This window comes from Podarcis bocagei (assembly GCF_964188305.1).
Source record: "Podarcis bocagei genome assembly, chromosome: 1".
Classification (NCBI taxonomy): Eukaryota; Metazoa; Chordata; class Lepidosauria; order Squamata; family Lacertidae; genus Podarcis; species Podarcis bocagei.
The window spans coordinates 32,501,790-32,529,465 of record NC_138125.1 but is presented as its reverse complement, the minus strand read 5'-3'; the positions used below and the strand labels follow the sequence as shown (position 1 = coordinate 32,529,465).

The following is a 27,676-nucleotide window of genomic DNA, read 5'->3' as shown; positions in this document are numbered from 1 at the left end:
GCCTGGCTATATACAATGGACTGTTTGGTATGTTTGGGATGGTAGCTAGAGGCATGTAGATATGTTTGTCGGTCAGTTGGTTTACGGTATAAGGTGGTGTCTATGCGCCCATCCTGTATTTTTATAGTAGTGTCCAAAAAATGTATTTCTTGCATAGATTGATTCATTGTAAGGTTGATTGTGGAGTGAAAATCATTAAATTTCCGGTGAAAGGTGTCCAGGGTCTGTTGACCATGTGTCCAGATGATAAAAATATTGTCAATGTATCGCAGGTACAAGAGAGGTTTGAGTGGGTAGGAGTTTAGGAAACGTTGTTCTAAATCTGCCATGAAGATGTTGGCATACTGTGGGGCCATGCGGGTGCCCATTGCTGTGCCGCTGATCTGAAGGAACAGGTCATCACCGAATTTGAAGTTGTTGTGGGTAAGGACAAATTGGCAGAGTTTGGTGGCAAGGTCCGCTGAGGTTTTATCTGAAAACCACATGACCCATGTTTTTGTCTGTGCCTTGAAGAGCACAAGAAGGTGCCTGCTCGGTCCTGGGCAATGGGCAATACCAGGGGTCAGCAACCTTTTTCAGCCGTGGGCCAGTTCAACATCCCTCAGACCATGTGGTGGACTGACTACGGTATATTTTGAAAAAAGAAAAGAAAAAAGGAATGAATTCCTATGCCCTATAAATAAACCAGAGATGCATTTTAAATAAAAGGACACATTCTACTCATGTAAAAACACGCAGATTCCCTGTCCTTCTGTGGGTCGGATTGAGGGGGCTGTTGGGCCAGATCCGGCCTTAGGTTGCCTACCCCTGGTCAATAAATTCTAGCAACCTGTTCTCATAATGGCCAGTCAGATGTGTGTAGGAAACCCACCAGCGCAGGAGCCTCTCCCCACGTTTTTATTAGGATTTTTGGGGTGGGGTATGTGTGTGATGTGGAGAAAGTGGACAGACAGGTGTGTTTCTCCTGCTTTCAAAGTACTAGAGCCCAAGAAAGCTGAAAAATGTAAGATTTGGGGCAGATAAAAGTACATCATACAACACATGGTTAAAATGTGGAATTCACTGCTAGACGTAGTGATAACCACCAAGCTGGATGGCTTTCAAAGGGGTTTAGACAAGCTCATGGAAGTGACCTTGCTGATATTATATGGCTGCACTAATGTGGGACACTGAAATATTATCCAGAGCTGCAATTGTTAAGCAGAGGAAACTTCAGTATCTCTGAGTAAATGGTTTAAAACAAGAACAACACTCATCCAGATGGGGAAAAGATGCCAACTGGCTAAAAAAAGAGGACATTGTCATAGATCCTTGGTTGCCATAATCCTAATCATTATATCCTCTATAAAGCCCAGCATAGACGAAGGGGCTGCTTTCAAGCTTGGAGCCATCTACTGAGGACTTGCAAAAATATGTTTGGGTGTACTGCATTCCAGTTAAATACTTCTTGTGATAACCAGTCTGCAGTCTTGGAAGAAAAAGATACTAAAGGAAAGCAGACAAGAACTGTGTTTAAACAGTCTTTCAGCTACCACATCAATATAATTATCTGGTTCCTCTTGCCACAATAGGCCAACATTCCAACAGTTCTGTTGTAATTTTCACGTCTTTTCTGTTGTATAGAAAGCCTAGTAGTCAATTATATCCATTTTGCAGATGAGAAACAATTACTTGCCCCAAAATAAATGTGACAGAGCAAAGCACTTCATTCTTCCAAACTCTCATTTGACAGCCCAGCATGTTGGCTCACGCTCTCCCACCCAATAGTAAGGGATTCAGCAATAATGATGAATCACAATGGAAGTTAATGCCTCACACATCCTCAGAAGGCAGGCAGTGTTTCTTGGGAGAGTGTTCCCCCCCCCCAGAAGAGATAATGGAATGAGCTGACAAAAATATTTTCAGAATCTGGAGCTGTGTTTTAACCATAACAGTATTATATTTAGAATTCATTTGGAATGTTGCTTCATTGCACTGAACAGAAAGCAGGAATCTTAAGTCCCACCACACCCCATAAAAAATAGACTCTACCACAGGATAAAGATCAAGACCATATTGCAATCAGGTTGTCATATACAAGAAACAGCAAATCCATTGTGTCATATAAATGGTCCTTCTAGTCCTGTATCCAGCAGAAGCCAGTATTGGATATTGTGAGATTTTCCAAATGCTGAGAACGTTGGGGAATATTTCATTTCTTGTTTTCCCTATGAACCTCTAGCAATTGTAGCTTCTTGCACAACCACTGCATGAGGGTGCATGTCCTGTCCTGATTAACAGCTACTGGTATTTCACACAGTTTTGTCTAGATCACTTTGAACATCTATATGTCACGTTCCATGGCATTCTGGAGAACAGATGTGCTGCATGTCAAAATGCATCGTTATCCATATTTGAAACTGCAAGTGGTCAGTTCATATTCTACTACTTCTGCAAAAGGATAAATAAGGCACTCTCTTATGTGGTTCTTCAAACTAATTTGTCATGCACCACCTCGTTGCTTAGCCATCACTTTTACAATCTAATACTGATCTGTAACATACTCAGCTGCACTGTAGCATGTAACTGATTTATAGATGGGCAACGTTATGCACCCTAAAACGACACGACGACACCGATATTTCTTCAGTGAGAGCTAATTTAGAATGCCTATTGCTTCACAATTTTTCATTCAGAGTTTGGCTATTGTTATGCAGCCAAGCTACAGTTACTTACATTTTGCAACCCTTTCCAATAGGACTGACTGCAAACTGACTTTGTGCAATGAGATACAATAGTGCTAATAAACCGGCAATAGCCCCCATTCCCAAAGGTGCCATTGGCATTGAGATGACATAGCCAGCTGTTAGATGCGACACAATTTAGCGGAGAGAGGGTGGGTAGCAGGATAGAGATGGAGTGGCACCATCCACTCCCATACCTTGTGGCTGTCTTTTCCAACCACCACAAAACCAGCTATATCAACAAAATGCTGCGTAGTTAATTATGTTACAATATGGATGCAAATGATACACAGCAGCACAAGACAGATTTGCCAAGCACAGGATTCTGCCACAATTTTGTTGGGAAAAGTGACTATGTGCGCTTTACAGATACATGAACCTTTAGATCTGGGGGATACTCTCTCTATTGTGCATTTTCCAGCACTAGTTTTTCAATAAACCAATTACTTATGCAGTAAAATATGATATTTGCGCACTAAACCCACAGCAACTTGAGCTCTGCATAGGCTGTCTCTCCAATCTCATGATTCCCTTGGCTCCTTGCCTTTTTGAGTAACGTGCTGGAGGTTTCTTCAGAATAGGATCTGTGCCTCTGAACACAATTGCTCTGTCCACAGCTTCAAAGATGCTACCTGACAAAGTACTCTTCCAGCTTTAGCTCATCAAGGAAGAAGGTATTTTAGATGTATCGGGCTGACAAAGCATAGTTTCTTCTGATACACGAGTCCTTGGCAAGATAAAGAGAGCGTTTTCAATGCAACGGAATTGGTGGAAAGCAAAAAGACTTAGCCAAGGGCTGATGGATGACACTGCTCAAACCACTTGTTTCATTTTGCCACCTCACTGCCCAGCCAGACTGTAGCATCCAGACAATTCAGCAGGAAGCACCTGCTTCTGTTTGTGGCCAGTTTGTTCTAAGTTCATGCTGCATAATACTGTACCTGCCAGTTAGGCCAACTGCTCTTTTCTTGTGCTTCCATTCTGATTCCAATTCTTTGGATGTCAGTGTGAAATATTAGCTATATACAAAGGCAGGGAAAGAACCTAGACAAAGGTGTGGCTTCTTCTCTTCACCTGGCCCCCAGTCAACTTCCTTGTATGCAGTTAGCATCTCCTGTTCACGTTGGCTTGATCTGCTCCCGCTGTGATGTTTCCTTGGTTCTTCCTGGTTTGCTTAGGATGGTTTGAAACTGCTGCAGGCCCCTCCAGAATTCATCAGTCAAAAATGTGATGGGCTTGTGTGTAGGGGAGTGTTGAAGAGGACAGAGTAATAAATACAGGCACTGTGGCGCTGCCATCTGCTAACAAAGCAGCCACCTTCATCAGAAGTCCCACCTGGAAAGAGAGTAAGGGACAGGATGAACACCAAGAAGGTGGCTGGGTCTTGTATTAACAGGCATGGAAAGTGGATACAGTAATTTTCAGCAAATTAGGAATCTAACAAGGCCATGCTGTCAAATGTATTTAACAACCTTAAAATCCACATATCCCATAAAAAGAACATTTATTCTTGTATGACAAAGGACTTTTGGATACTCAGCTTGGGTTTTTTTCTAGGATGTGGCACACTTTTCACTGAATGCATTGCAGCCCAGCCCATCTATGTTTATTCAGAAGAAAGAAGCATGTTATTCAAGTAAGTATGCATCAAACTGTGGCCTTAGTTCAACTGTCTCTCTGACAATTCAGAAACATTACAAATCCACTACTGCTGCCACACCTAAAAAGCATTGCATAGTAAAACTTATCATGTCTAACAATAGCTGCTTAGTTTACAGTGCTGTGAAAAAGGCTTAAGGCTAACCACGGACCACCAAATAGAGGAACTGCTCAGTTTTGAGTTGTTTTGTTTTAAACAGCTTCTCTCTCAAGGTGACCACTCTGCTGAATAACCACAAGACTTCAGATTGGCTGTAAGGCTGCTTTGGAGTTAGTTTGTCAACAGCTCAGTGTTTTGAGAAAAGCAATCACTTTGTGGGGCTCCAATCCGCTGCTTCATCCTCTGCTTCAGGGTCATATTAACTGCACTGTACAGGGCTGCCAATAAGGGGGCCACAGATGTATCAGGTCCCATGCAAGCAGTGCTCCCAGACTCTTAGCTTCTAAAAAATAAGTCAATCAGACATTTCTGAAGAAAGTTAGAGCACAAAACTTGGAGGCAGCTCTAATGCTTTGGCCCTTGGCAGGTGCTACCGTTGCTAAAGGTGCTTGATCAATTTATCACTATTGCTAAGCAATCAGAGGAAGAACTGTTGACCACTCCCATCTGGGACTCAGAAGGGACCCCTCCTAGAGCAGCAGATAAAGCAGGAGAAGCTGAATACGTAAGAATGACCTGCTGGATTAGGCCAATGACCCAACTAGACCAGCATATTGTTCTCACAGCGGGCAAGCAGATGCCTGTGGGAAACCAGGGATAACATGAGCACAAGAGCTCATGAATGGTGCAGAACACTGGGATATGTTTGCTTAAGTACCTTCCTTGCAGTCACATTATTTCATTCACTCCCCAAGTGTGCTGCCTTTACAAAGTGAAACACAACTGACTGGGCTTGGTGTGTTTGGCTTGCAAGTAACTCCTCTGAATTGCCATGTCCCCCATGCAGCCCCTGTTGTCATCACTGGGCTGTTATTTAGTAATAAACAGCAACTATAAAACAAAATTAAGAAATGAAAAATGAATCTGCAAATACAACCATGAAATAATCAAACACCTTGTAAGTGCTGCAAGATAATATTCCTATTTACTGTACTTTGACATAATAATATTTTATCCAGGTTAGCAAAATGTGTTTTGCTGAGACTTGTGACTCTGACATATTTGTTCCTTGTTGTATATCTATATCTTGCTTTTCCTTCCAGGAGTTCAAGGATTAACAATCAATCTCTCTTCCCAGGCAACTCTGAAATTGTAGGTCTGTGAGGGGAAAAGGGGCCTCCTAACAGCTCTTAGCACCCTTAACTACAACTCCCATGATTCTTTGGGGAAAACCAGGGCTGTTTAAAGTGCTTTAAATGTACAGGTATGGCCTGAGGGTGCATTCTGGCCTGTGATGTCTGCTTCCCAAAGGGATCTGCACATAGGTTGAAAGCCACTTTGATGGGGCCTATATGAGTCATTGTCTAATGTCACAATACACTCTGCCATCTGCTGTGGTCTTATCAAACTCTTAGAAGGAAAACTGTGTGTTCTTTAAACCGCTCTCTGTTTTGATGGTTATAATATCCCCACTGAAGACGATGATCACATTGGGCTTGGCAACACCAACAGCCTCCCGGGTGGCTAAGCCCACACCCAAGTTCTTTCATGTAATAATCACATTTCTCACTAGAATCCAGCTTCCAAGTTCCCAGAACAGGCCACACATTACGTGGGATTAAGCATGTCTCCTGAGGAACCTCTTAAAAATCTGACTAGATGCCACAAAGAGAATGCCAACTGTTTTAGTTGTCCTGGTCTTGGCTGCTCGGGCGTTTTCAGCTTGTGTTTCTTGAGTAACAGCCTCACAAGACAACCTTCTCTGGAAATGGAGATCTTTGGGAAATCTCTCTGTGTGAGAGCATACATGTCAGAGAAAAGGCATTTTATTTTTGAGAAAAATGTGCAGGATTAAGGCATAAGGGTCACGTGCAATGAGATTTTTAAACTTCTAACACAGACTCCCATGCTTTATTTTAAAAACAGTTTAGAACGATGCAGATAAAACGGAATTTTAATTAATAGCAATTATTAATGAATTAATCTCCTTCCTCACACGCCTCAAGGCGATGTACAAATTGCAATAAAAACAGTTTAGGACAACACAGAAAATAGCAGCAGATAAAAAACAAAGCTAAGTAAACTCACATGGCAGAAGCCCAGGTTGCATCCACACTAAACAGTTAAAGCCACACTTATACTGCTTTAACAGTCTTGGCTGTTCCCCCAACCCAAATCCCCACAGAGCTACAATTCCTAGAACCCTTAAAAACTACAGTAGAGAGAGAGAGAGAGAGAGAGAGAGAGAGAGAGAGAGAGGGCGGAGCCATGTCCTTTATATGTGCTTTAAAGGCATAGTGTAGATGTGACCTTCACCTGGGTAACAAATAAGGCGGTGCAAAAGTGAATTCTTACCACAGTCCAGTTGTGAAGGCATAGACATCTGCTATTTTTTAAATTAAAAAAATCTCATTGTACTTGCTCAAGTGCTAGAGCCAGGGGAGAAACTAGGCTTTCTTTCACCCCAGAGACTTGGTTCGGCACCACCCCCCCAGGTCCGTTTGCATACACATGCACACCCCTCTTTCGTATTCAGCTCCTGGGGGGTTCTTTGACATGCCTGTTATAGCAGGGGGAGCTTCCAGAGGCTTCACTTGAACTCACTATGGCTTACCCTTGGCCTCAGTGATTCTTACTTCTGAGTAGAAAATACTTAGGCATTGTACTAGTCACCAGGGCTTACGTCTGAATTCAGTGATCCTTACTTATGAGTAAATATGCATAAATATTATCACTGCAAATCCTTCCCCAGTAATATAATGAATTATCTCACTTCCCTTTCCACAGCACAGGGTTATTTATTTCTCTGTCTGGTTTCAGTTCTCCCACTTCCCCACCCCACTGTCCAGAGCACATCTAAAGTTGATCTTTGGTTCCTGGCCCTTATGCCTTAAACCTGCACTTAAGCAAACAAAAATATTGCCACCAAATATACCTTAGTTTCTCCATCCAGACTAAGGGTTGTATCCAGCTAAGTCAAATTAAGAGTAAACCTACTGAAACCAATGGATGTGACTAGTTTTAGTCCACTGATTTCAATGGCTGGACTCTTGAGAATGGCTTAGTTTGAGGAACCCTAAGGCATTTAACTGTTAAGTGCTGCTTTTATTAGGCATTAGTTTTCTGTAAAGCATTTCTTTATCTTTTTAAGCAAGAAAGATGGGAGGAGTCTAAAAGGATACAGATTTTTAGAAATAGGAGTTTCTTAGCTGGAAAAGGCAAAGTTGCACCCTCAGCTACAATCCACAGAAACACTGTATGTGCTCTCATCTACAAGGCACAATGGAAAACTTGCCCCACTTATCTCCTCAAATCCTCCCTTTCCCTGGAGATAAGGGCTCCAATCTGCTCAAATAAACAATAGTTTCACTTTTTCCTCCTGAAAGGTTAAAGTTTACTTTCTGGATAACAAAAGGCAAACCAGCTATTCAAGGCCTCGGTATTTGCTATTTTTGATCTCAAGTCCTTAAATGGGAAGGTTTTTATGGTGAGCTTTAAAAAGAAACTCAGCAAGCTAAATGCATTTTAATTAGGGGTGCAACCTTTGATGGATGATTGAATGTAATCTGTCAGTGAAAGTTTTAGTTGCGAATTAAAAATTTTCTTCTGGCCTGACCAATTGGTGAGGTTGGCAAGGAGGAAAATATTTGGGTCAAGGGAATCTTGAGGGGCCTATCGCTGCAGAGCCCATAGAATTGCATCCTCAACCCCCCTCATTGCTGCAAATTTGGGTGAAGGTGGTAGGTTGGAGGCTACTCAAGTCCTATTGAAATCAAGGGGGCAAATTCAACTTCGTTGATTTCAATGGGATTTAAGGGAAATTTATCTTTAGGTAGATCAGGGACTTTTCCTTTTGGGTTATGGGGTGCTTCAAGATGGCGGTTTACCACAGACTCAGTTCTGCTCATGCACATAAATTTTTTGCAGTGTCCACCCTTAAAAATGCTGTCCCATTCCCCCCTTTTAATCTGGATTTATGCATTCTGCAAGATTTTTTTTTTTAATTTATCAGATTTTCTGCAGAAACTGTAAATCCATATGAAATGGGAAAATAATACGGGACAACATTTTGAAGAGGACAACATTGTGTGGACACTGTGCAAAACCTGTGTGCATGTGCAGCTTCAAGTTCTAATAACTTGTCATATGAAATCACCCAGATTACTGTTTAGTTCCAACAGTATGCTCACACATCCAAAGTCTGCTTCCAACAATGAGTAAAACAGCTCCATCAATCAGTTTGCCCATAAAGAAAAAGAGAGCCAGTGTAGTGTTAAGGGTTGAGAATGTTGGGACTATGACCTGGAAGACCGAATTCCCACTAAGCACTGAAGCTCACTGGGGGACCTTGGGCCAGTCACTGTCTCTCAGCCTAACCTGCCTCACAGGGTTGTTGTGAAGATGAAATGGGGAGCTGGAGAACCATGTGCAGCTCTTTGAAGGAAAAGGTGGTATATAAAATGAAACAAACGCACCTCAGAAACATTTATGATAGTAGGAACAATGGAGGTCATGATTCTGTGGCCCTAGAACCTGAGAGTGCCATCACCAAAAACAACCCACAGCCAGGGAAAAGATTATTACACTGGCAAACATGCAGTGAAAACTCTCTCTCTCTCTCTCTCTCTCTCTCTCTCTCTCTCTCTTTCTCTTTCTCTTTCTCTTTCTCTCTCTCTCTCTCTCTCTCTATACATCTGTACAGATATTTAGAATACTGGTATGTTTTTAGTTTATTGATGGTGTCTATTTATTATTTTAATGTTTTAATTGTGTTTACTAATAATCTAACTTTGCATTATCCATGCCAGTAAACTGGAGCCAAAAGCAGGCACTTCTGGGAGAAAACATCTATAGCTAAACCATAACTTGAAGAATTATTCTTCCCCCCATTCCCTGGTATTGACACTCACCTAGAGGATCAATCTTTGGGTCTCTGCTTTGCCCTCTTCCTCTTGCTGCGTCCCTTGGGTCTCCTCCTCCTTCAAAAGGGAAGAAGGAAGGAAACAGAAGAGAAAGTGGGAAATGAGACACCAATAATAATAACTTTTTTATTTATACCCTGCCCATCTGACTGGGTCGTCCCAACCCCTCTCTACTATGGAGAGGCACCAATGTCCAGAAACCTTGCTAATTCTACTTACCTCCCTGACTTCACAGCATCTCGCCGAGGCCTAGGGAGAAGAGAGTTAGACTGTCACGTTCAGAGTATGGGGCTGCAACGTTCATGGATATTAAGAGATCCAATGTGATGGGAATAGCAAAAAAAAACAACCACAGATGGGCTTGCCCCCTAAATGTGATGATTTCCTCTTTATAAGGAACAGAGTCATTCAGAGCTTCTAGACTCATGTTCTGCTACCTGGCATGGTTCATGGTGGCCAAGGATCCCAACCCCACCCCATCACACACCCACACACCCCACTGTCTATCACTGAACCAGGCCCCATGCTTTTGCTCACACAAGGCCCAGTCTCCCTTCTTAGACCACCAAACGCAGGTGAGATCCCGTTAACAGTCTCATAAGCAACATTATTCAATTGCACCCACTGAAAAGGTCTGTTGGGACAGAATTTCAAATATGTTATTGGATGTTGAGGGGAAGAATGGTAGGTAGAAATAAAGGAGAGAATCAAGTGGCTTTGAGTCTCTCTACAGAGAGCCCTTCAGGAAGCAGGCACTGCAGGCAAAAATGCACCCTCCCTTACAGCACATGTTGTTCACCAACAGGATTAGCTGAGGCTAAGAGGAGTTAGGAATGCTCTCAGCATCACTGCACATCAGCCCCCCCCCCCACATTGCCAGTCTGAGACCACCTATTTTGGGCATTTCAGAGGCCAGTGTATTCAGAGGCAATGCACTGATTAAGCTAAGGAATAATTATCTTGGAAAGGTAGTTTTTGTTTTGTCTCTGCTTGTGAGAGCAAGGACGCTAGCTGGAAGTGAAGGGTTGTATGATGCTGTGTGTGTTTGTGCTGCAAGCAGCAGCGGCTGTTTCTTTCTTCCTTTTGGTAAAATGAGGTTCCTATACAGGCCCCAAAGGCCACGAATGGACAGCTGAGTTGGAACAGCTGCTACTTCTGTCCCATTTTGTCACTTGGTTGGGTTGCTGGCTCATTAAGTATCAGACGTGTAGGGCACCCCCAGGGCTGTGTATCTGCTGCAATTCCACTGGTGTCTAGAAAGCATGTAGAATATGACACTGAATGTTGAACTTGGCTTCATAAGAATTTTAGCTTCCTTTCTGTATTTTTTTTAAAGTTTCTAGTCCTTATGACTGTGAAGATACGGTTGAAAGAATGTGACCAATGTATGCTGAAATCTTCATGATTGGGGGTGACCTCGACTGTTCCTGCTCCTCCCAGTGACAAGGAAAACCATAATTTAAATTGTGCAAAATGCAAACATTTGTGAAAAAAAGTATGAGCAATGATACACAATGGCATTGACCACAGGATCCAGCTTTTTCTGACACAAACTGAATTGTTGGGAACAACATTTCACTACTATGCTTTTTAACACAGACAACCTATGGGTTGTCAGGATCCCCACCCCCCACCCCAATTGTGTGCTGGCTAGGACAGCCATGCTTTTAGTCTGGTCAGTTTAAGGCACGGCAGACTTGAGGAGATTCAGTTACTCCAGCAGCCTTGCCTTTATGTAGCCAACAAATCCAAAAAAATTCTAGTCAATCAGAGTGAGAATTGTGCGTGGAGTTCCTGGAGCAGAGCAAATGGTGGAAGAACAACTGCTTCCTGCTGAGGAGGGCTGGGTGTCAACAATCTAACCCCCCGGGGGAAAGCTGGAATTTGATCTAAATGTGCAGAAGGAACGTTCCAAGCCTGAGGTGTCAAGGAACATGCTGAAAGCGACTGTCCTGCTTCTTCATTTTGAGGCTGGGAGGAGGTGTAGTGGACTTAACTGCAAATAATACAGTTCCCTTGCACTCCCCCCACAGCCCCAAATACATCCCATTGTGGCTCACCATGACAAGAACTGAGAACACCTGCCCCAGTTAGGCTCAGGTTACATTAACAGGCTGCCTGAGGCACCACCAGTCCAAGCCCCCTCACCTTTTAAAAAATATTTCTGCTGGCTCCCTTGGCTGCTGTTTTTTGAAGGCTAAAATTAGAGGGAGTCAAATAGAGGGGCTTGTGGATTTCAGTAAGGGGTCTCTCTACCCCACATCGTTCCCTCTCCTTCCAGGGATTACTTGACCCCTGTGAGGTACTGGATACCCAGGACAGCCAGTGTGGCGTAAAGGTTAGAGTATTGGACCAGGACCTGGGAGATCAGGGTTCAAATCCCCGCTCAGCCAAGAAGCTCATGGGGTGACCTTGGGCCAGTCACCATCTCTTAGCCTAACCTACCTCACAGGGCTGTTGTGAAGGTGAAATGGGGAGGAGGAGAACAACGTACACCACTTTGAGCTCCTTAAAAGAAAAGGTGGTATATAAATGTAATTTTTTAAAACAGAAAAATGCCATCATGAAGACACATACCTGCATACACATTTCCTATGCTCCACAAAGGACAGCTCCACATAGGGCGCTTGTTCTTCTGAATTCACCTTCAGGAGCTGTAAGGGTGAAATCTATGTAACTCTCAGAGCATTTGGGACTTAAGAGAATGGGCAAGTAAGAGGCGGCATGACAGAAATTTATATAATTATGCCTAGCATGGAGAAAGTGCATAGAGAAAGGATGTCCACTGGAAGATGTGGACACCCAACAAAGAGAAATGTTGGAAGATTCAGGGCAGACCAAAGAAAGTACTTCTTCACACAGCATATAGTTAAACTACGGAACTCGCTGCCACAGGAAGCAGTGATGGGCCGCCATCTTGGATGGTTTTAAAAGAGGATTGGACAAATCCATGGAGGAGAGGGCTACTGATGACTACCAACTATGATGGCTATGTTCTACCTTCACTGTCAGAGGCATCGTGTCTCCGAATACCAGTTGCTAGGAATCACAGGAATCCATTGAGCTTCAGTTTCCCAGCTGTTCACAGAAGATGTGAAGCAAAGAAGTGCTGACCACTATGGGGAAGGGCTGTAGCTCAGGGGTAAAAGCACCAGCTTTTAATGCAGAAGGTCCCAGGTTCAATCCCCAGCATGTCCAGGTAGAAATGGGACAGCGCCCTGTCTGAAATCCTGGGGAGATGCTGCCGGTCAAAGTAGACCAGTGTTTCTCAAACTTGGGTATCTAGCTGTTTTGGGGCTACAATTCCTACCATCGTTGACCACTGGTCCTGCTAGCTAGGGATGATGGGAGTTACAGTCCAAAAACAGGTGGAGACCCAAGTTTGGGAAACATTGGTATAGACCAGGGTAGTCAACCTTTTTATACCTACCACCCACTAACGCATCTTTCTTGCATTACCGCCCACCAGTGCTCGATGGAAGGAGGATTCAGCTTGTGCCATAGAACCCCCTACCGCCCACTCAGAATCCTGAAACCTCCACTAGTGGGCGGTAGGGACCAGGCTGACAACCCCTGGTGTAGACAATAATGAGGTAGATGGGCCAATGGCCTGACTTGGTATAAGGCCGCTTTCTATATTCCTAACAATTGCATGGAGAGACAGCTGGGAACCAAGCACCCCAAAGCCCAACCTCTTCACCTGCATGGTGACGTTGGCTACCTCCGTCGGGACGCACTGGAGCCTCTCGTCTCCGCAGCACCCGCTGCAGCGCTGCAAGAAGACGCAGGAAGGGCTGAACACATGCTCTACTTCACTGGGGTACTCGGATACCACATCAACGAGCTTCTCCAAGGGCTGGCAGGAGCTGCGGTTCCAAACGTCATGAAAGGAGACAACTGAAGAAGATACAAAAGATTTGGGGCAACAGGTTCAGAGCATGGACAACAGGAGACACGGCTGCTTCAGGTAACTGATGGGCAGCAAGGATGTAGGAAGGTGCCTTGTATCAGATTCATCTGCCTTTGCCAACCTGGTTCTCCCCAGTTGTTTTGGACTACAACTCCCATCAACCCCAGTTGCCATTGGCTGTGCTATCTGGGGCTGATAGGCAACATAGTCCACAACATCTGCACTAACCATTAAAAACAGTGTTGTGCTGCTTTAAATAGCTACAGCTTCCCCCAAAGAATCCTGGGAACTGTGGCTTGTTAAGAAGGTTGTTAGGAGGAGAGCCCCATTCCCCTCAAAGGCCGACAATTCCCAGAGTCCCCTGGGAAGAGGGTTTGCCGGTTAAGCTACTCCGGGAACTGTAGCTGTGTGAGGGGAACGGGGTCTCCTAACAACTCCTAACTGCTCCTTTACCACCATTTCCAGAGTAAGGCAGACTGCAGGGCAATGACATCCCATGTTGACCAAACCATCTGTAACTTAAAGGCCGGTGCAAGCCTTTCGAAAAGCATCTTTCCTAAGAGTGTTATTAATCCCACTGGCAGAAACTTCTCGATTCAGCGGTTTTGCAGAAAACATCTCAGTTTCTCAGCCAGAACTTTGACATCTCCTTGCCAGGAAAATGGTGTGTCTGGAAGTCACAGGGAAGTCTGATTTATCCAGCAGAGTCTCCGACTTAAGTAAGTGCTGATTATAACACCATTTCATGCGCTTGGCGGAAGCTTCCAGCCTCCCATCCTTTCTTTCAATAAGCGAGACTGGAAATGCTTGGCTTTAGATCAGAAGGAAGTCAGAACATCACAGGCCTTTAATTTCAACTATAATATGATCACATGGGGAAAGGACATAAATCCAGAACCGCAATCTTACCCAGCTCCTTCACAATGTATCACAGATGTTGAAAACTGTGTGAAACTGTTGTAAGATTGGGAGAGGGTAAATGCAATCCAAAAAGTCTCCACGTGTTCTTTAACGGTGTGTGGCAAAGTTGCAAGGCACATCTTCTGTTAGGAAAACTGTAAGTAAATGGCTCAGGAAGGCTAGGAGGTGGTTGAATAATACTTGCCGCCGCCACCATCCCTGTCCAGACAAAGGGCAGGGGGAGCTAGTTGCCTCTGTCTGACTGCAATATTTGAGTGAGACACAGAAAAAGAGGGTGACAGCTGAAATCTCGGCTCTACAAGCTGTGCAGATCTAACTGGGGACGGAGCAGTAAGAGTGGATGTTTTTGTGCTGTGTGCCTCCACCTAGGCTCAAACTGTATATCTGAAAATAAACTCCTATGTTGCAAAGCACCATAAGCCTCCAGTGACTACCTTCCAATGAAAACCAAACCTAGGCAAGCACTGCACCTCTGGAATTTCTCTGTGCTCAGAGAGGTGGGGAGAGTGTTAGATTACCACCACCACCACCACCGCTGCTGATGCTACTAATACTACTGTATTTACTTATATAGCCTCATCGGTATGCACGAGGAGCACAAAAGGTCAAGGTCCCTGCCCCAAGGGGCTCACAATCTAAAATTTGACACAAGATAGAGGAAGAGAAGACAGGGAGAATCAGGGAAATAATATGTGATTATTCATAGAATCATAGAGTTGGAAGAGACCACAAGGGCCATCGAGTCCAACCCCCTGCCAAGCAGGAAACACCATCAGAGCACTCCTGACATATGGTTGTCAAGCCTCTGCTTAAAGACCTCCAAAGAAGGAGACTCCACCACACTCATTGGCAGCAAATTCCACTGTCGAACAGCTCTTACTGTCAGGAAGTGCTTCCTAATGTTTAGGTTTATTCAATTTTCATATGCTTAGGCTTCATTATAGGCAAAGGCCAAATTAGATGTGCTATTAAATGTGTCTTTGCTTTTAATGCATAGGTGTAAAAAATGCTAATAATTATTATGATGGAGGAGACTTAACCCTTTCATTTCCTACTGCAGTCCTGAGGAAAATCTCTCTTTCTCCTCTGAAAGTTGTTGTTGCATTGGGCGGAAATCCTGCACTGAGCCCAACAGAGGATTTCCTTCCAGTGCAAATGCCAGCTTCAGAGGGTGGAGTTTCCTAAGCAGAGGAAAGGGTTAATCTCCCACCCAGCCCACCTGCTGTGATCCCAATAATTATCAGCTCTCCCCCATTCCCCAGCAGCTTCTATTTGCATTTTTAAAAAACAACTGCACATTAAATACAAAGGCACATTTAATATCATGGCTAATTTGGCTATTAGAAGTCTCACTGACAGCATGCAGAAAATTCGTTTCATCTCTGAACTAATGAACAACTGCCTGGTGTGCCAAAACAAAGACAATGACATAATAGAGCCTTCAAGTCTCTTCCATTCACATGTGTCTTCTTGGAGGCCCTTTTGACATCATAAAAGAGGGACAAGCTTCACACTCACCTGCCGCTTCAGTGGTGCTGTTCTGAAGAAGCACATCTTGCCTCTAGGGAGAGAAAGGGGAGGGAAAAGTAATTTTTCCCAAGCATTCCCAACACCCTGCAATGAAATCACTAGCAATTCAGCATGGATCATTTCTGTAAAGCACAGAAGTGGGATGATTCTCATGTGCTGAAACCTGTTTAAAGGTTGCATTTTATTTTCTAAAATAAGATCAATTGATTAAGATGTTGCAAGGGAGGTTTTTGGTCAAAAGGCAAATGTCCACATGCTTCAGTCCAGGGCTCAAGAGTACAGAAAATTCCTTCCTTCCTTCTTTGGTAACTGTGCAATCCTGTACATATTGATAAGCGAGCAGTGCATGGCAGCCTTGGTTAATGTATGTGTCACCTGTTATATTTATTATGATTTCTACAGCACTGGGTATTACAAAGTAACAGGAAGTCAGGTCCCTGCCCTGAGGAATTTACAATCCAGAGTTTGACACAGCAGGGACAACAGAGTGACGGGAAGAAGCAGCCCTGCCGCTGTGACTGGTTCAACTCAGAAGCTCCCAATTGCTTATCAGCTGGGATCAGTTCTATATGCTTGAATCCAGAGTATACCAGAGCCCAAAACATTTATTCAGCAAATTACTGGATTTAAATAACATCTTTCTTCCTATCATGGCTATGAAGATGGTTCACAATACAAATATATTATCGCTTCAGTGTTAAAATCAGCTGCAGTCTTTACTTTGCCTCCCTCACCAATGTATTGTAAAATCAGACCCAGACATGGAAGATGTAAAATAATCAAGAAGGGAATAAATATATTGCAAGAAGAGAATAAATATATTGCTGTTTTTTCACCCTTGTATTTTTTTTAAAGCTGATTTGATTTGCCTGTATTTTAATCATTCTTTATATTTTCTTTTTATCCTGAGAATTTCTTTACAGAGGTGGTGTAGAAATTTTAGTAAAGAACTATTTCTGCTAGGTTGGCCAGTGAAATGGATGGGTCTTGAATTATTTCATGAATAACTTGTTCAACTAACTTTGCCTGGATCCAACCCAATAACAGTATGCCTCTAAGCATGCGCAAAGTGCTTTTGCTACACCAATCAACTTGCACGTATATGAGATTAGAGAGAGAAGCTGCAAGTGAGAGAATGTGACTTCAAGCCAAGCATTAGTCAGCTCCTCTCATTTCAAAATGAAGCCACTTTCCAATCTGCTATTATTAATCTACTGATGATGTCATGTCTCTTGCAAGCCCCTTGGGTTACTGAGCTACAGAAGTGCTCTCCTTGTTCAGTGGGTCTACTCTAAGTTTGGCTACCACTGGATATCACCCAGAAACCGCAATTCTATTTCAGGCCAGTAGATATCAGTCTAGCAGTGCACAACTTCCCTCTCCAGAAAATTTAACATTTTTACTCAAAAGGATGAGGCAAGTAAATATTTGAGGTGGCCTGTTAAATGGAATCGTAGACTTGGAAGGGACCTCAAGGCTCATCTAATCCAACGGTTTGCACTAAAGAAGAGTCTTGGGTCAGAAATTATTGACGTTTGTTCCTCTCAGAGTCTAGTGCCCACCTGGGCATGCTCAAGGTCAGCATGCTGGGGGAAGTGGGCAGGTCTTCTGCTCTTGACGGCAATCCATCTTGATCAAGGGGCTTTTCTGCTTGTTTGTGCCAGAATATAGGGACTGCTTGGCATTGGGGCAATCCAGTGGTCCAGGAGGCAGGTAGGAAGCCTACTCAACCTGCATTCCATTCCAGTTAAGAACTTCAGAAAGCCCTTAAGGTGCTTTCAGCCTGGGTGCCCTTGACTTCCATGAGCGTATCTGCACGGCTTGGTGCCAGTCTTCTGAAATGTCTATCTGGGTGTAGCAACTTGACACAGGAGAGATAAGCAATATACCGTGGTGGATGCAGTATCCTTGCAAGGACATGCAGATCCTCAGAAATGGCTTTGACAATGCTTCACAAGACATGCACACTTTAATGCTCTGTGCTAATCTGGTTCTAGACTCACCCACTCACTGACAGGACTCTGGGGGATTGTTGCTGTTTTCAGGTGGGATTCAAACACATGCCAGCAAATTTGGGTAGTGCAATTAATAGTTGATTGGGAGCCATGCACAAGAAATCCACTTCCCCAAATGATTAGGGAAATGAACTAGAAAGTGTGCAATAATCTAACCTCCCCACAAACAAATTAGAAGTAATGTTCATTAAATAGCCAACGTAATCTAGTCTCCCTGCAAACAAATCATGACAAATGCTCAATAAACAGGCTAATTGAAAGCACCTTCAGTTTCACACAAAAGAAAGGGTAGGAAAGGATGAGAAAGAGTATCTTGGCTGCAAAGAACAGGATAATTAAAATGTTTTTTTTTTAACCAAAACTAAAAAAACAACACGTACCGGTAGCATTGCCCCCTAACTGAAACCACACACTTAGGCAATTTACCAGGTCAATCAATCATTCCTAAATCTGGGCTATGCTTTCTTCCCCACCAGATCAAGGATTCCTCTGAGCCTTGTAAACTCCCCCCACCTCAGTGCCAAGGTGCTTCCTGGGACCCCAGGAGACGGTAGCGGTGCCTATGAGCATGTACAGAGTGCCTTCTTTCCCCACACTACTAAATAATTATAACACACCTGAGATTTGGAGATTTAAAAAACTTCCAGATCATAAGAGATCTTTCCTTCGTAGAGCACTTCCAGTTTTAAAATAAAGCCCTAAACACCGTGAAGTGTAAATGTCAAGAGTGTAAACTTGTGCCTGGGTTCACGTCTTTTTCCCCCCGGCGCTCAATCTCTGCACCTCGTGGGGCACGCCGAGTTCAGCCACTGAACAACCACAGTCGTTTTCCACATACCTGGGATCGGGACAAGGCTTCCGGAACAGAGGGTGTGCTAATTCCAGGGTTGCAGCCCGGTTCCTCGCATTTTAAGTCACGGGACGGCACGAACAGTAATCGGCTGCCGCCCCAAACCCACTCTGACACCTCTCTGCCAGCTCCTCTGGGGATGAGGAGGGAAGGGGCGGCCCCACCCCAGCCTCACCTGCCAGGGGACAGGACAGAGGGGCTTCTGCGGAGCTCACCTGCGCGCCCACCATCCGCAGGGCGAGAGCCACCAGGAAGCCCCCGAAGAGCTGCATCGCGGGCGCCGGCTCCCTCCGCTTCTCTCGCGCGCCGGTCCCAAGTTCCGATTCGGAGCGGGAAGCGATGCCTCGATTCCTACTGCACATTGGTCAGCATAGCCGGCGGCGGGGCGACGAGCCGCCGCGTCGCGCCTGCAGGATCCCTGGCTGGCTGGGCGCGTGTGGTTCCTTCCCAGAGGAGGCTGGCGGGCGCCAGCGGGGGAAGCGCTTCTGCGGGGAAAGCAGGCGCTCTTTTTCCCGGGTGCCAAGTGGAGCTGGGGAGGGAGCGAACAGCAGAGGGACCGGCTCCCGGGCGACTCCGCTCCGCCGCGGGCTGCTCTGCGGAGCGAGGCTCTCTCGGCAGCACCTCCTGCTGCCCCGGGGCCACGTGAAGCGGGCGGCTGGCCGGCTCCTCCCCGCCCCCTCGGGCGCCCGCCCCCGCTCCCTGCATCCCCGCGGACCCCGGGAGGGCGCTTCCGGGCGCAGGCTTTGCGGGCAGGGCTGCCTGGTGGGCCAGCGTGGAGCGGGAAGGCCCTGCGTGACCTCCCAGCGCGCAGGGTCGTCGAGGGCACCTCGAGGAGCGAGCGCGGGTCCCTGGCGGCGACAAGCGGTGCCCATCCGCCGCCCGAGCGACGGGCGGGTCTCTGGGCGCAGCTAGGCACGTCTGCTGCTCTTGCATGACCTTTTCGCCTTACAGCCCCGATGTCGTGCAAAAGTGACAGGCGGGGAAGGAGGTCGTGGAGTTGCGGGGGGGGGGAGTTCACGCGTTATCTCAGATCGTTTATGTTTATGGGGCAGGAGGTTGCTGCCAGCCATGGCGCGCATGCACCCAGCTTTGTGTATGGGTGCAGTGCCCAGGCTATCTTGTGCCCTAGGCAAAGCTAATAACTTGCACCCAGTCCCAGCCACCCCAACTGCTAACTTCAGTTTTCATAAACAGACAAAATTCTTCAAAATATTAGAGGTATCAGAAATGTATAACAAAAACTAATCTGTATAAAATTGGAACCCCCCCCCCAGGTCAGTCTTGATGCCGTTGAGCATCACTTTACACCTTGGGAAGCCGCCTGACCTTATTATAAATGGAAATCTCACTATTGTGGTCACATGCTAGGAAGCTGCAGCTCTTTGGGGCTTCCAGTGTGTGGACAAGCAGCTAAAACCTCCATAACGTTTTTATAGAGCTCTCACCCAAACCAACAAGACTGTCTGGTGCCAGGGGTTAGATTACCCATTAGCCCCCCCATAAGAGGGTGTTCAGACAAGTGCATTCAGATTGCAGTCACACATAATATTACGTCCACTTTGGCCATGAGTTCAGTAATATATCTTAGACCAGTGAGAGATGCTCAGTGAACACAAATAATCCTTTGCCCTGGGTCTTTTGTAGTGAGCCCTGGATCTCTTGCCCTCCCTTCCTCCCTTTTAAACTTTGATCAAGTTTTTAACTTTTTGAAACTTTGAAACTTTTACAACTTCAAACTTTATTTAAAATTTCCTGGGCGTCTATACCTATAAATCAGCATGTACACATTTTATGCCATTCTATGTAAAGAACTGTGCTCCAGTCCTTTAAGTACCTGGCAACTACAGACTTGTAGGGGCGGGGGGGGGGGCAGGCCAACAGCCCATCTAGTCCAGCATCCTGTTCTCACAGCAACTGACTAGAAAGCCTACACAGGGGCAGACTTTGGTCTTTCAAATTTCAGCAGTGCCCTGTGAGAGACCAAAATTCTGTACCCCCCACTTTCCATTCTGCTCAATTCACTATGTCATAGTTACGACACCCTGCAGCTCTCCCTAGGCTCCCTAGGTCCAGCAGTGGGGTAGCATCAGGGGACCACAGGGGTGGTTGCCCCAGGCCCAAAATTGCTAAGGGGTGCAAAATTTCAACTCCCAGCGCTGCTCTTCTGTTTCTGGGCTCCACTGGAAACAGCTTCTCAATGTAAGCCAGGAAGTGACCTCTCCAGACAATAGAACGATGATTCTTCTGGTGTGGCGGAAGTGGTTGCACTACCATAAATCTGCCTCCAGCCTGCAAGCTGGACTTGTGCGCAGCAGCATTCTGCCCCACCTGTGATTCCCAGCAATTGGTATTCAGAGGCACAAGGCCTCTGCCAGTGCAGGTAGAGCATAGCCATTGTGGCAGGTAGCCTCGTCCTCCATGAAGTTGGCGGCCCTCATTGCCTCCAATGGGAGTGTATGCACCACATGAGGAAGTGCTTTTCTTTTACACATGTCTCCCTACCCTCCATTCAATCAAGCAAGAGTCCAAGGACACATTGAAGCCAGCAGAAACACTCAGGGGGCTGTGCTGGGAAGGGGTATGTCCTAGGGATATTCCTGAGGACCAGATATGGAGAGATGGCCACTTTGGACCCTGGAGTTGAGGTTCCCAACCCCTGCCTTAGGATGTAGTCTGCTACTGTACGCAGTAGAAGCACTGTCATTCAGAAAGCCTCACACCCTCCAGAGTTTTAGATATACCATATCGGAAAACAGATTGTAGAAAGGAACCTGTCTCAGTGCCTGATGATTGACTGAATGGAACCATATAACTGAGTTCAGTCTATAATTTTTACAACTCTCTACAATGTCCATTTAATCTCTGTTACTTTTCTCTCTCTCTGTGGCGCCTCTCTCTCTTTCTTTTGCTACACACCATTAAGATTAAGAAATCAAACTCTCAGAAGTCAGCATGAACCTCAAGTTTGCTGCCCTTGGATGTATGCCTTGAAACGGAATTCGTTTTGAACATATTCATCACGGCTAGTTATAATCTCTATTACAGAAGTTGTACAAGGGCCAAATCAGGATTAGGGTTTTATTGTTGCTGTCTGCTGTGCAAACACAGATGTAGGTGTTGTCTTGGCTCAAAAGTATTTTTCTTTTCCTTCAAAAAACATTGTTTGCTACTTATCACAGTATATAATTCAGTTGTGGCTTGGAATTTCACAATCCTGTGGTCGTAGCATTAAATTCCACAAATTTCATGTGTGTATGTGAGTTGTGTGTTTAAAACATTTAGGTTTCCGCCTGAGGGTGAGCAAGTTGGATGCTAACAGTCTTGTTCCCTCCTCAAGAGCAGCTAGAAGAAACCTGTGCTTGTAAAGGAGATTCAGCTAGTTCAAACATGCTGTTTCTGATGTGATAAATTCCTTGGTGGTCTGCACCGCATTTAGGTGCACATAGGGCATTCTTCCCTGTAATGTATTGGCTTTCCAAATGCAGGGAAATGTTGACATGATGGCTTCATCAAGCAAGCGAAGCCTCATGTACATGCTGAAGTAATTACAGACTGCTGAGAGCAGTGCCAGGTTTATGCACAACCAGCTAAATAAACTACAGTTTAGGTTATCAGATTATTTATTTGTTCAGTTTATATCCTGCCCTTACTCCTTAAGGAGTGCTGGTTGGCCAACAACAAGTGTTAAAAACATCTTTAAAACAATTCTAGTTCAGATGCAGAGTGGGAAAGATTTTAACTTAAAAGGGTGGTTGGAAGTGGTCTGTAGGCCTCAAAAGGGCAACAAAATGGTGCCTGCCTAATATTTAATGGGAGGGAATTCCACAGGGTAGGGGCCACAACACTGAAGGCCTGGTTCCTATATTGTAACAGAATGGACCTCCTGATAAACTAGAATTTTCAGGAGGCTCTCAACTGAAGAGTGCACTGATGGATTGGGCATATAACGGGTGAGGTGATATTTCAGATTATGAGGGGCCTCTAAATAAATAAATAAAATGACTAAACGTCACGTCATGAGCAGAACACACAGACTTCTATTTGGTAAGCGCTGAACTGTATGTTACTGATCTTGTATATATTAGATGTTTTCATATATGCTAAGTAAGAAATTGTAATATATTTTTGTTTAAATGTATTTCAAATGCAGATAGGCTTATTGCAAGATACATGCTTTCGTTGGATGGCTAGTTTTAATTTCCATCCTTACCTATGTACCAGTGATGTATGCAAATATGTCTATTATATCTATTAGCATTGTCTTTAAGGTTAGAACAATACACATTGTTTTGGTTATACTGTGTGAGAGAGGACCATCGCATATGTCATAAAGGAGCCTTTGAATCAAATCTGAACTCAACTGTGGATTGTTGCAGAGGCCAAAGGTGTGGCTTCTGGCATTTATATGGCACAAGCAAAGCTTACATATCTGAGAAGGTATGTCATGCACAGCATTTATTTATTAAACTTAAACCCTCCCTTTCCTCCCAAAGACTTCCAGGATGGCAAACAACAAGTGATTAAAACATCTTAAAAACAATTTCAATTCAGATGCAGACCAACAAAGATCTCACTACAGTGGTACCTTGGGTTAAGAACTTAATTCGTTCTGGAGGTCCGTTCTTAACCTGAAACTGTTCTTAATCTGAGGTACTTTAGCTAATGGGGTCTCCCACTGGCGCTGTGCTGCCACCGCACGATTTCTGTTCTCATCCTGAAGCAAAGTTCTTAACCTGAGGTAATATTTCTGGGTTAGCGGAGTCTGTAACCTGAAGCATCTGTAACCTGAAGTGTCTATAACCCGAGGTACCACTGTATATCCCACTTTACAGTGCTTTTAGATGTGACAGTAAAGGCAAGGATTTGGGATCCAAAGAAGGCAGGTGAGTAAGGATAGGACATGGCTTAATGAGAACTTTAGAAAAGGGTTTGAAATAGTCAGAAAGATAAGAAAACGATGTCCTGATTTATAAGGGGGCTAAGTGTCATATTTGGTTGGTTGGTTGTTTCCATTCTGCTCTCATCCAAGGTCACTGAAGCAGCTATCATCCCTGGCAAGCCCCCTCAAAGGCACGGAGGGAGAGAAATATGAATCAAGAGTAAAAACGCAAAAATACGAACAATATTTCAGCTGCTGAGTGGTTCTTGCGTACATGTCACAGAAAGCAAGCCCACTAGACTTCGGAATGTTATCAGTAAGTCTGTTGATTTATGCATATATGCAAGGATGCAGTTCTCTTCCTTTTTTGCTGGGTATCACACCGACCTTTGGTGGTGAAACTGAGCACTTTAATCTCCTCTGCATACCTCCCATTCCATTAACATTCTTTAGAAGCAGGAGGAAATTTGGAGGGAGAAACAAAATAAGCAGAGACTCAATAGAAGGTGCAGCAGAAAGCAATGCATACTCTTGGGAGACAGGAAGGCAGTGGTGTTTATTTCAGGTCCCTTTTGGGTCCTCCTGACACAGTGGGTGTATCCAGGTGGGTGTTTATTGTGGGATCGGTGCTTCTCATGCATGTCAGTATTTTGCAATCCCACATGACATTGTTGGCATAAAAATGCCAGCCTGCCTTTCCCCCTACACCCATTAAATCCAGATTTACCCTTTCTGGAGAAAATTCATCATCATTATAGTTATTATAGTTATTCTTATTTTTAAAACTGTTGCCCATTTGCACCTTGAAATCAGGTACATATGGCATGTCCCCTCAACCCACTTCCCCAGTTCACTGCAAAAAGCAGGAAAACTGTGCAAGTTGCACATATGATAAGATGTCAGTAATTATTATTGCCACCCATGTCATGTGGACAAGCGGGAGATTAGCAAGAGCCGAAACACCTTGCAAGACCATATATAGTGCAGATTTGATCCTCTGAAACTGCACCCAGTACTCCAATGTAAGAACAATATTGAAAGGCTGAGAGCCTTCTGAGTGGAACTGCACCATGTTATATAGCTGTTTGGTAAGCATAAAGCTCCTTGTAGTTCCAAGAGTTGGTAAAAGACTGAGACAGAACTGCTCCTTTGGGAATACAAAGCAGAAAAGATTTATTTGGCATGAAAATGCGCCAAGTAGAATATTTGCAAGTTTGCAGTCTGCTGTTTCCTGTAGCATAAGCACTTAGGCCAGGTGTGCCAAAATTCCATGGTCCTTAAAAAACAACAACCACTCATGTTTTTTAACAACTCAATTTTGCTCTTGTTTGACAGTAATGAATTTGGGCAGCAGCTCAGCTGCTATCATGGATCCATGCTCCCGTAGTCACTGTTATATGCAACTATAACTTCTTTCAGAATGCTTTTAACTGTAACTGCTTTTACATGTTCCTAATTGCAATTGTTTTTAGATTGGTTTAACTGTTTTCACTTCGTGTTGCTGTTTGCCACCCTGGGCTCTACGGGAAGGAAGGGCGAGGTATAACTTCAGTAAGTAATAAATAAATATTATTCTGTTGCTTGCAGTTCCCATCAGTGAGTGGAGCTTGATGAAATATATCTGGCCTGTGTTCTTTCCCCCCATCTCTTCATCACTCCTCCCTTGCCCTCCATTACCTTTTTGCATTCTGAACATGTGTATAGGTAATTCGGTGTCTGTGCGTGGACACATTGGGGGGAAAATCCCAGGAAGTGTGCAAGAGCACACGTTACCATGTTTCACAATGGGGGAAATGAAGCATTGTGCTTTTTGGGGGTGGTATTATTTACATTAGTTATTTAATTTCTTAAAATATATAATAATAGTTAATATTTAAGTCTTTTGCAAGACCTGTATTAATTATTATTAATATTATTATTATTGCCTGATATATATCCTTCAATTGCAGTTTCCCAGGTAATACCCCGCATTTACTATATGGAGAATTTCATAGACCCTCTCCTCCAAACTGGCATGTGGCAATGAGTGAAAATAGGTTTCTTTCCATTGGTATTGGGGGCCGCCAGGTGGGGAGCCAACAGAAGTGGGGATGTAGCAATAGAGGCAGTCTCTCGAAATGTCACCACATGCATGCCAAACTGCCCACTAAAACCAGATAAATGCATGCATGAATAAATAAATAGATAAATGCATAATGAGTTATTATTACTTACCTGGTTTTCCATGGTAATAGGAAATCCAGACTAAATGTATGAAATATATGGACTGGTGATGATGTTGCATAGATGCTGCAAAAAACATGTGTGCCTGGATATCACTGATTCCACAATAAACTCCCATATGGAAGCACCCTGCATTTAGCCTGGGAGAGTATAAGAGCTTGTTCCGTAAGCTAGAAGCCCCTAGTTGAAACCTCTGCTCAAAGTTACTGCAAAAGCCAGTGATTCTGAGTTTCAGTATCACTGCAATATGAAAATAACAACACTGGCATATGGTCACATCCACATCATACATTTAAAGTAAATTTAACAAGATGGTCCCCCACCCCAGAATTCTGGGAACTGTACTTAACCCTTCACAAAGCTACAATTCAAAGCACTTTTGACAAACTACAGTTCTCTGGATTATTGGGGAAAGTAATGTGCTTCAAGTGCATAGTATGGATGCGATTGGGAAAATGCAGCATTCACTAAGATAATGTTTGCAAAGTGTTTTCAGCATTTTGGAATAACTAGGGCTGTAATCCCCAAGTACTGTTACTTGGGAATAAGTCCACTGAACTCAGTGTAACTTCTGAATAACGATCCATAGGATTGGGCTGCAAGCATTTTTATATTTGGTATGCAGCCCACATTCCACTGTAAGCAGGGACAAAACCTCAATTGATTCCAAAGGATCTGTATTATATCCCTGTTTTTATTATCTTTAAAGTAGGTGGTCTTGATGCATGTGGCCTTGATTGGTTAAGATGGTCTTTTCTTCTGGCTGGCTGAACTCATTGCTGTTTATTGATCAAAATGTCTAATACTATCAGGTCTAAGAAAGAAAGAAAAACAAAGCAGGCAACCCAAGTATTTCACAAGGGGGTCTGGATTTTGATAATGCTGTTGCATTCATTAGTTGCCAGGACATAGCCTAAACATATGGAAGCATTTAAATCTCTAGTAAGCAAATGCAAATCAGCTTTAAGGACGAAGCAGGATTTTATATTTAATCACCCACCACTACGTACCTTTGTACTCCTCTGAAGCAGATGGCCACACCCATAGCTTTTCTTCATTCATTCATTTGTTTTACTTTAAACGTTTTTACATTTCTGCCTTTTTTTATTACCCACCGAGGGCTTGCAAAAAGATAAAAACAACTTTAAAATTTGGTGTTGGACTTTCAGTGCAAGCGGATGCATGTCCACCCAGAATTCCATTTCTTTCCCAAGGAAAAGAGCTCCCAGAGGGCTTGTTTATTGAGGATTCCCCCTAGGATTTGTTTGTAGGGAGATGAGAGGATGCTACATCAAAGCCAGGGTTATCCCCCCCTTTCAAACCACAAATGAAAGCTTCCCTTCATATGTTTATAGCTAAGCGCTGCCAGCCAAATGAGGGCACGACTGCACATTTTAATTGGCAGCATCTTACCTGAAACATGTTCAAAACTTCTCAGTGAGCCTTGCTGCAATACAAGACTTCTATTTTGGGCTGAGTGGAGCCCTGAAAAGAAGCTGGGGGTGAATAGCAACATTTTATTGCTGGTCCCCACTTTAGTTATCTATCCTGCAGGTTCCAGATGAAAAAAGCATCTCTCTGTCCCTTCCTTTGCATTAGCCAGGATTGAAATGCTTAAAACCTTTTGCCTGTCCACACCTGCTCTGACCCAAATTCCCCTAGCCTCAGCTGCTGTTCCCATTGCGAATTTATTTATTTATTTATTATTAGTATTATTTATTTATTTATTTTTAATACCATGCTACATCTTGAGTATTTCAAGGCAGCTTGCAATATAAAAATGCACAAAAAAATATTTGCACCCCATGCATGCAAACTCACAAACAGGTTTGGAATCTCTCTGTAAACATTTGAAACCCCAGAAAGGGAAAGGCGGCTAGGGGGAGGGGGCATTTAGAGCAGATAAGAAGATTAAAGCAGATTAAACACTCTCCTAACCACTTC

General features: G+C 44.1%; 1 protein-coding gene and 1 long non-coding RNA gene across 2 annotated transcripts; one reads left to right on the top strand and one right to left on the bottom strand.

The window, feature by feature from the left end:
* Positions 1 to 1,915: 1,915 nt before the first annotated feature.
* PGF (placental growth factor) lies at positions 1,916 to 19,290 on the bottom strand. The gene is made up of 7 exons (XM_081174587.1): positions 18,846 to 19,290; positions 15,754 to 15,796; positions 13,105 to 13,301; positions 11,982 to 12,058; positions 9,624 to 9,653; positions 9,393 to 9,461; positions 1,916 to 4,058 (listed from the first exon to the last, which is right to left on the bottom strand). The coding sequence occupies exons 1-6, from the start codon at positions 18,990 to 18,992 to the stop codon at positions 9,401 to 9,403; spliced, it is 555 nt and encodes a 184-aa protein (XP_081030713.1). The 5' UTR covers positions 18,993 to 19,290; the 3' UTR covers positions 1,916 to 4,058; positions 9,393 to 9,400.
* A 661-nt stretch (positions 19,291 to 19,951) lies between these two features.
* Positions 19,952 to 25,055, top strand: LOC308593937. The gene is made up of 3 exons (XR_014011111.1): positions 19,952 to 22,674; positions 23,660 to 23,825; positions 24,982 to 25,055. It is a non-coding gene; the product is annotated as an uncharacterized lncRNA (long non-coding RNA).
* The last annotated feature ends 2,621 nt before the right edge of the window (positions 25,056 to 27,676 follow it).

Excerpts from the sequence above, each read along its gene's own strand:
- PGF (XM_081174587.1), bottom strand. The coding sequence starts at position 18,992 with ATGTGCAGTAGGAATCGAGGCATCGCTTCCCGCTCCGAATCGGAACTT. Across the intron at positions 13,302-15,753 it reads CAGCACCACTGAAGCGGCAG|TTGTCTCCTTTCATGACGTT; the intron begins GTGAGTGTGAAG and ends TATCTTCTTCAG. Across the intron at positions 9,654-11,981 it reads CATAGGAAATGTGTATGCAG|GCCTCGGCGAGATGCTGTGA; the intron begins GTATGTGTCTTC and ends TCTTCTCCCTAG.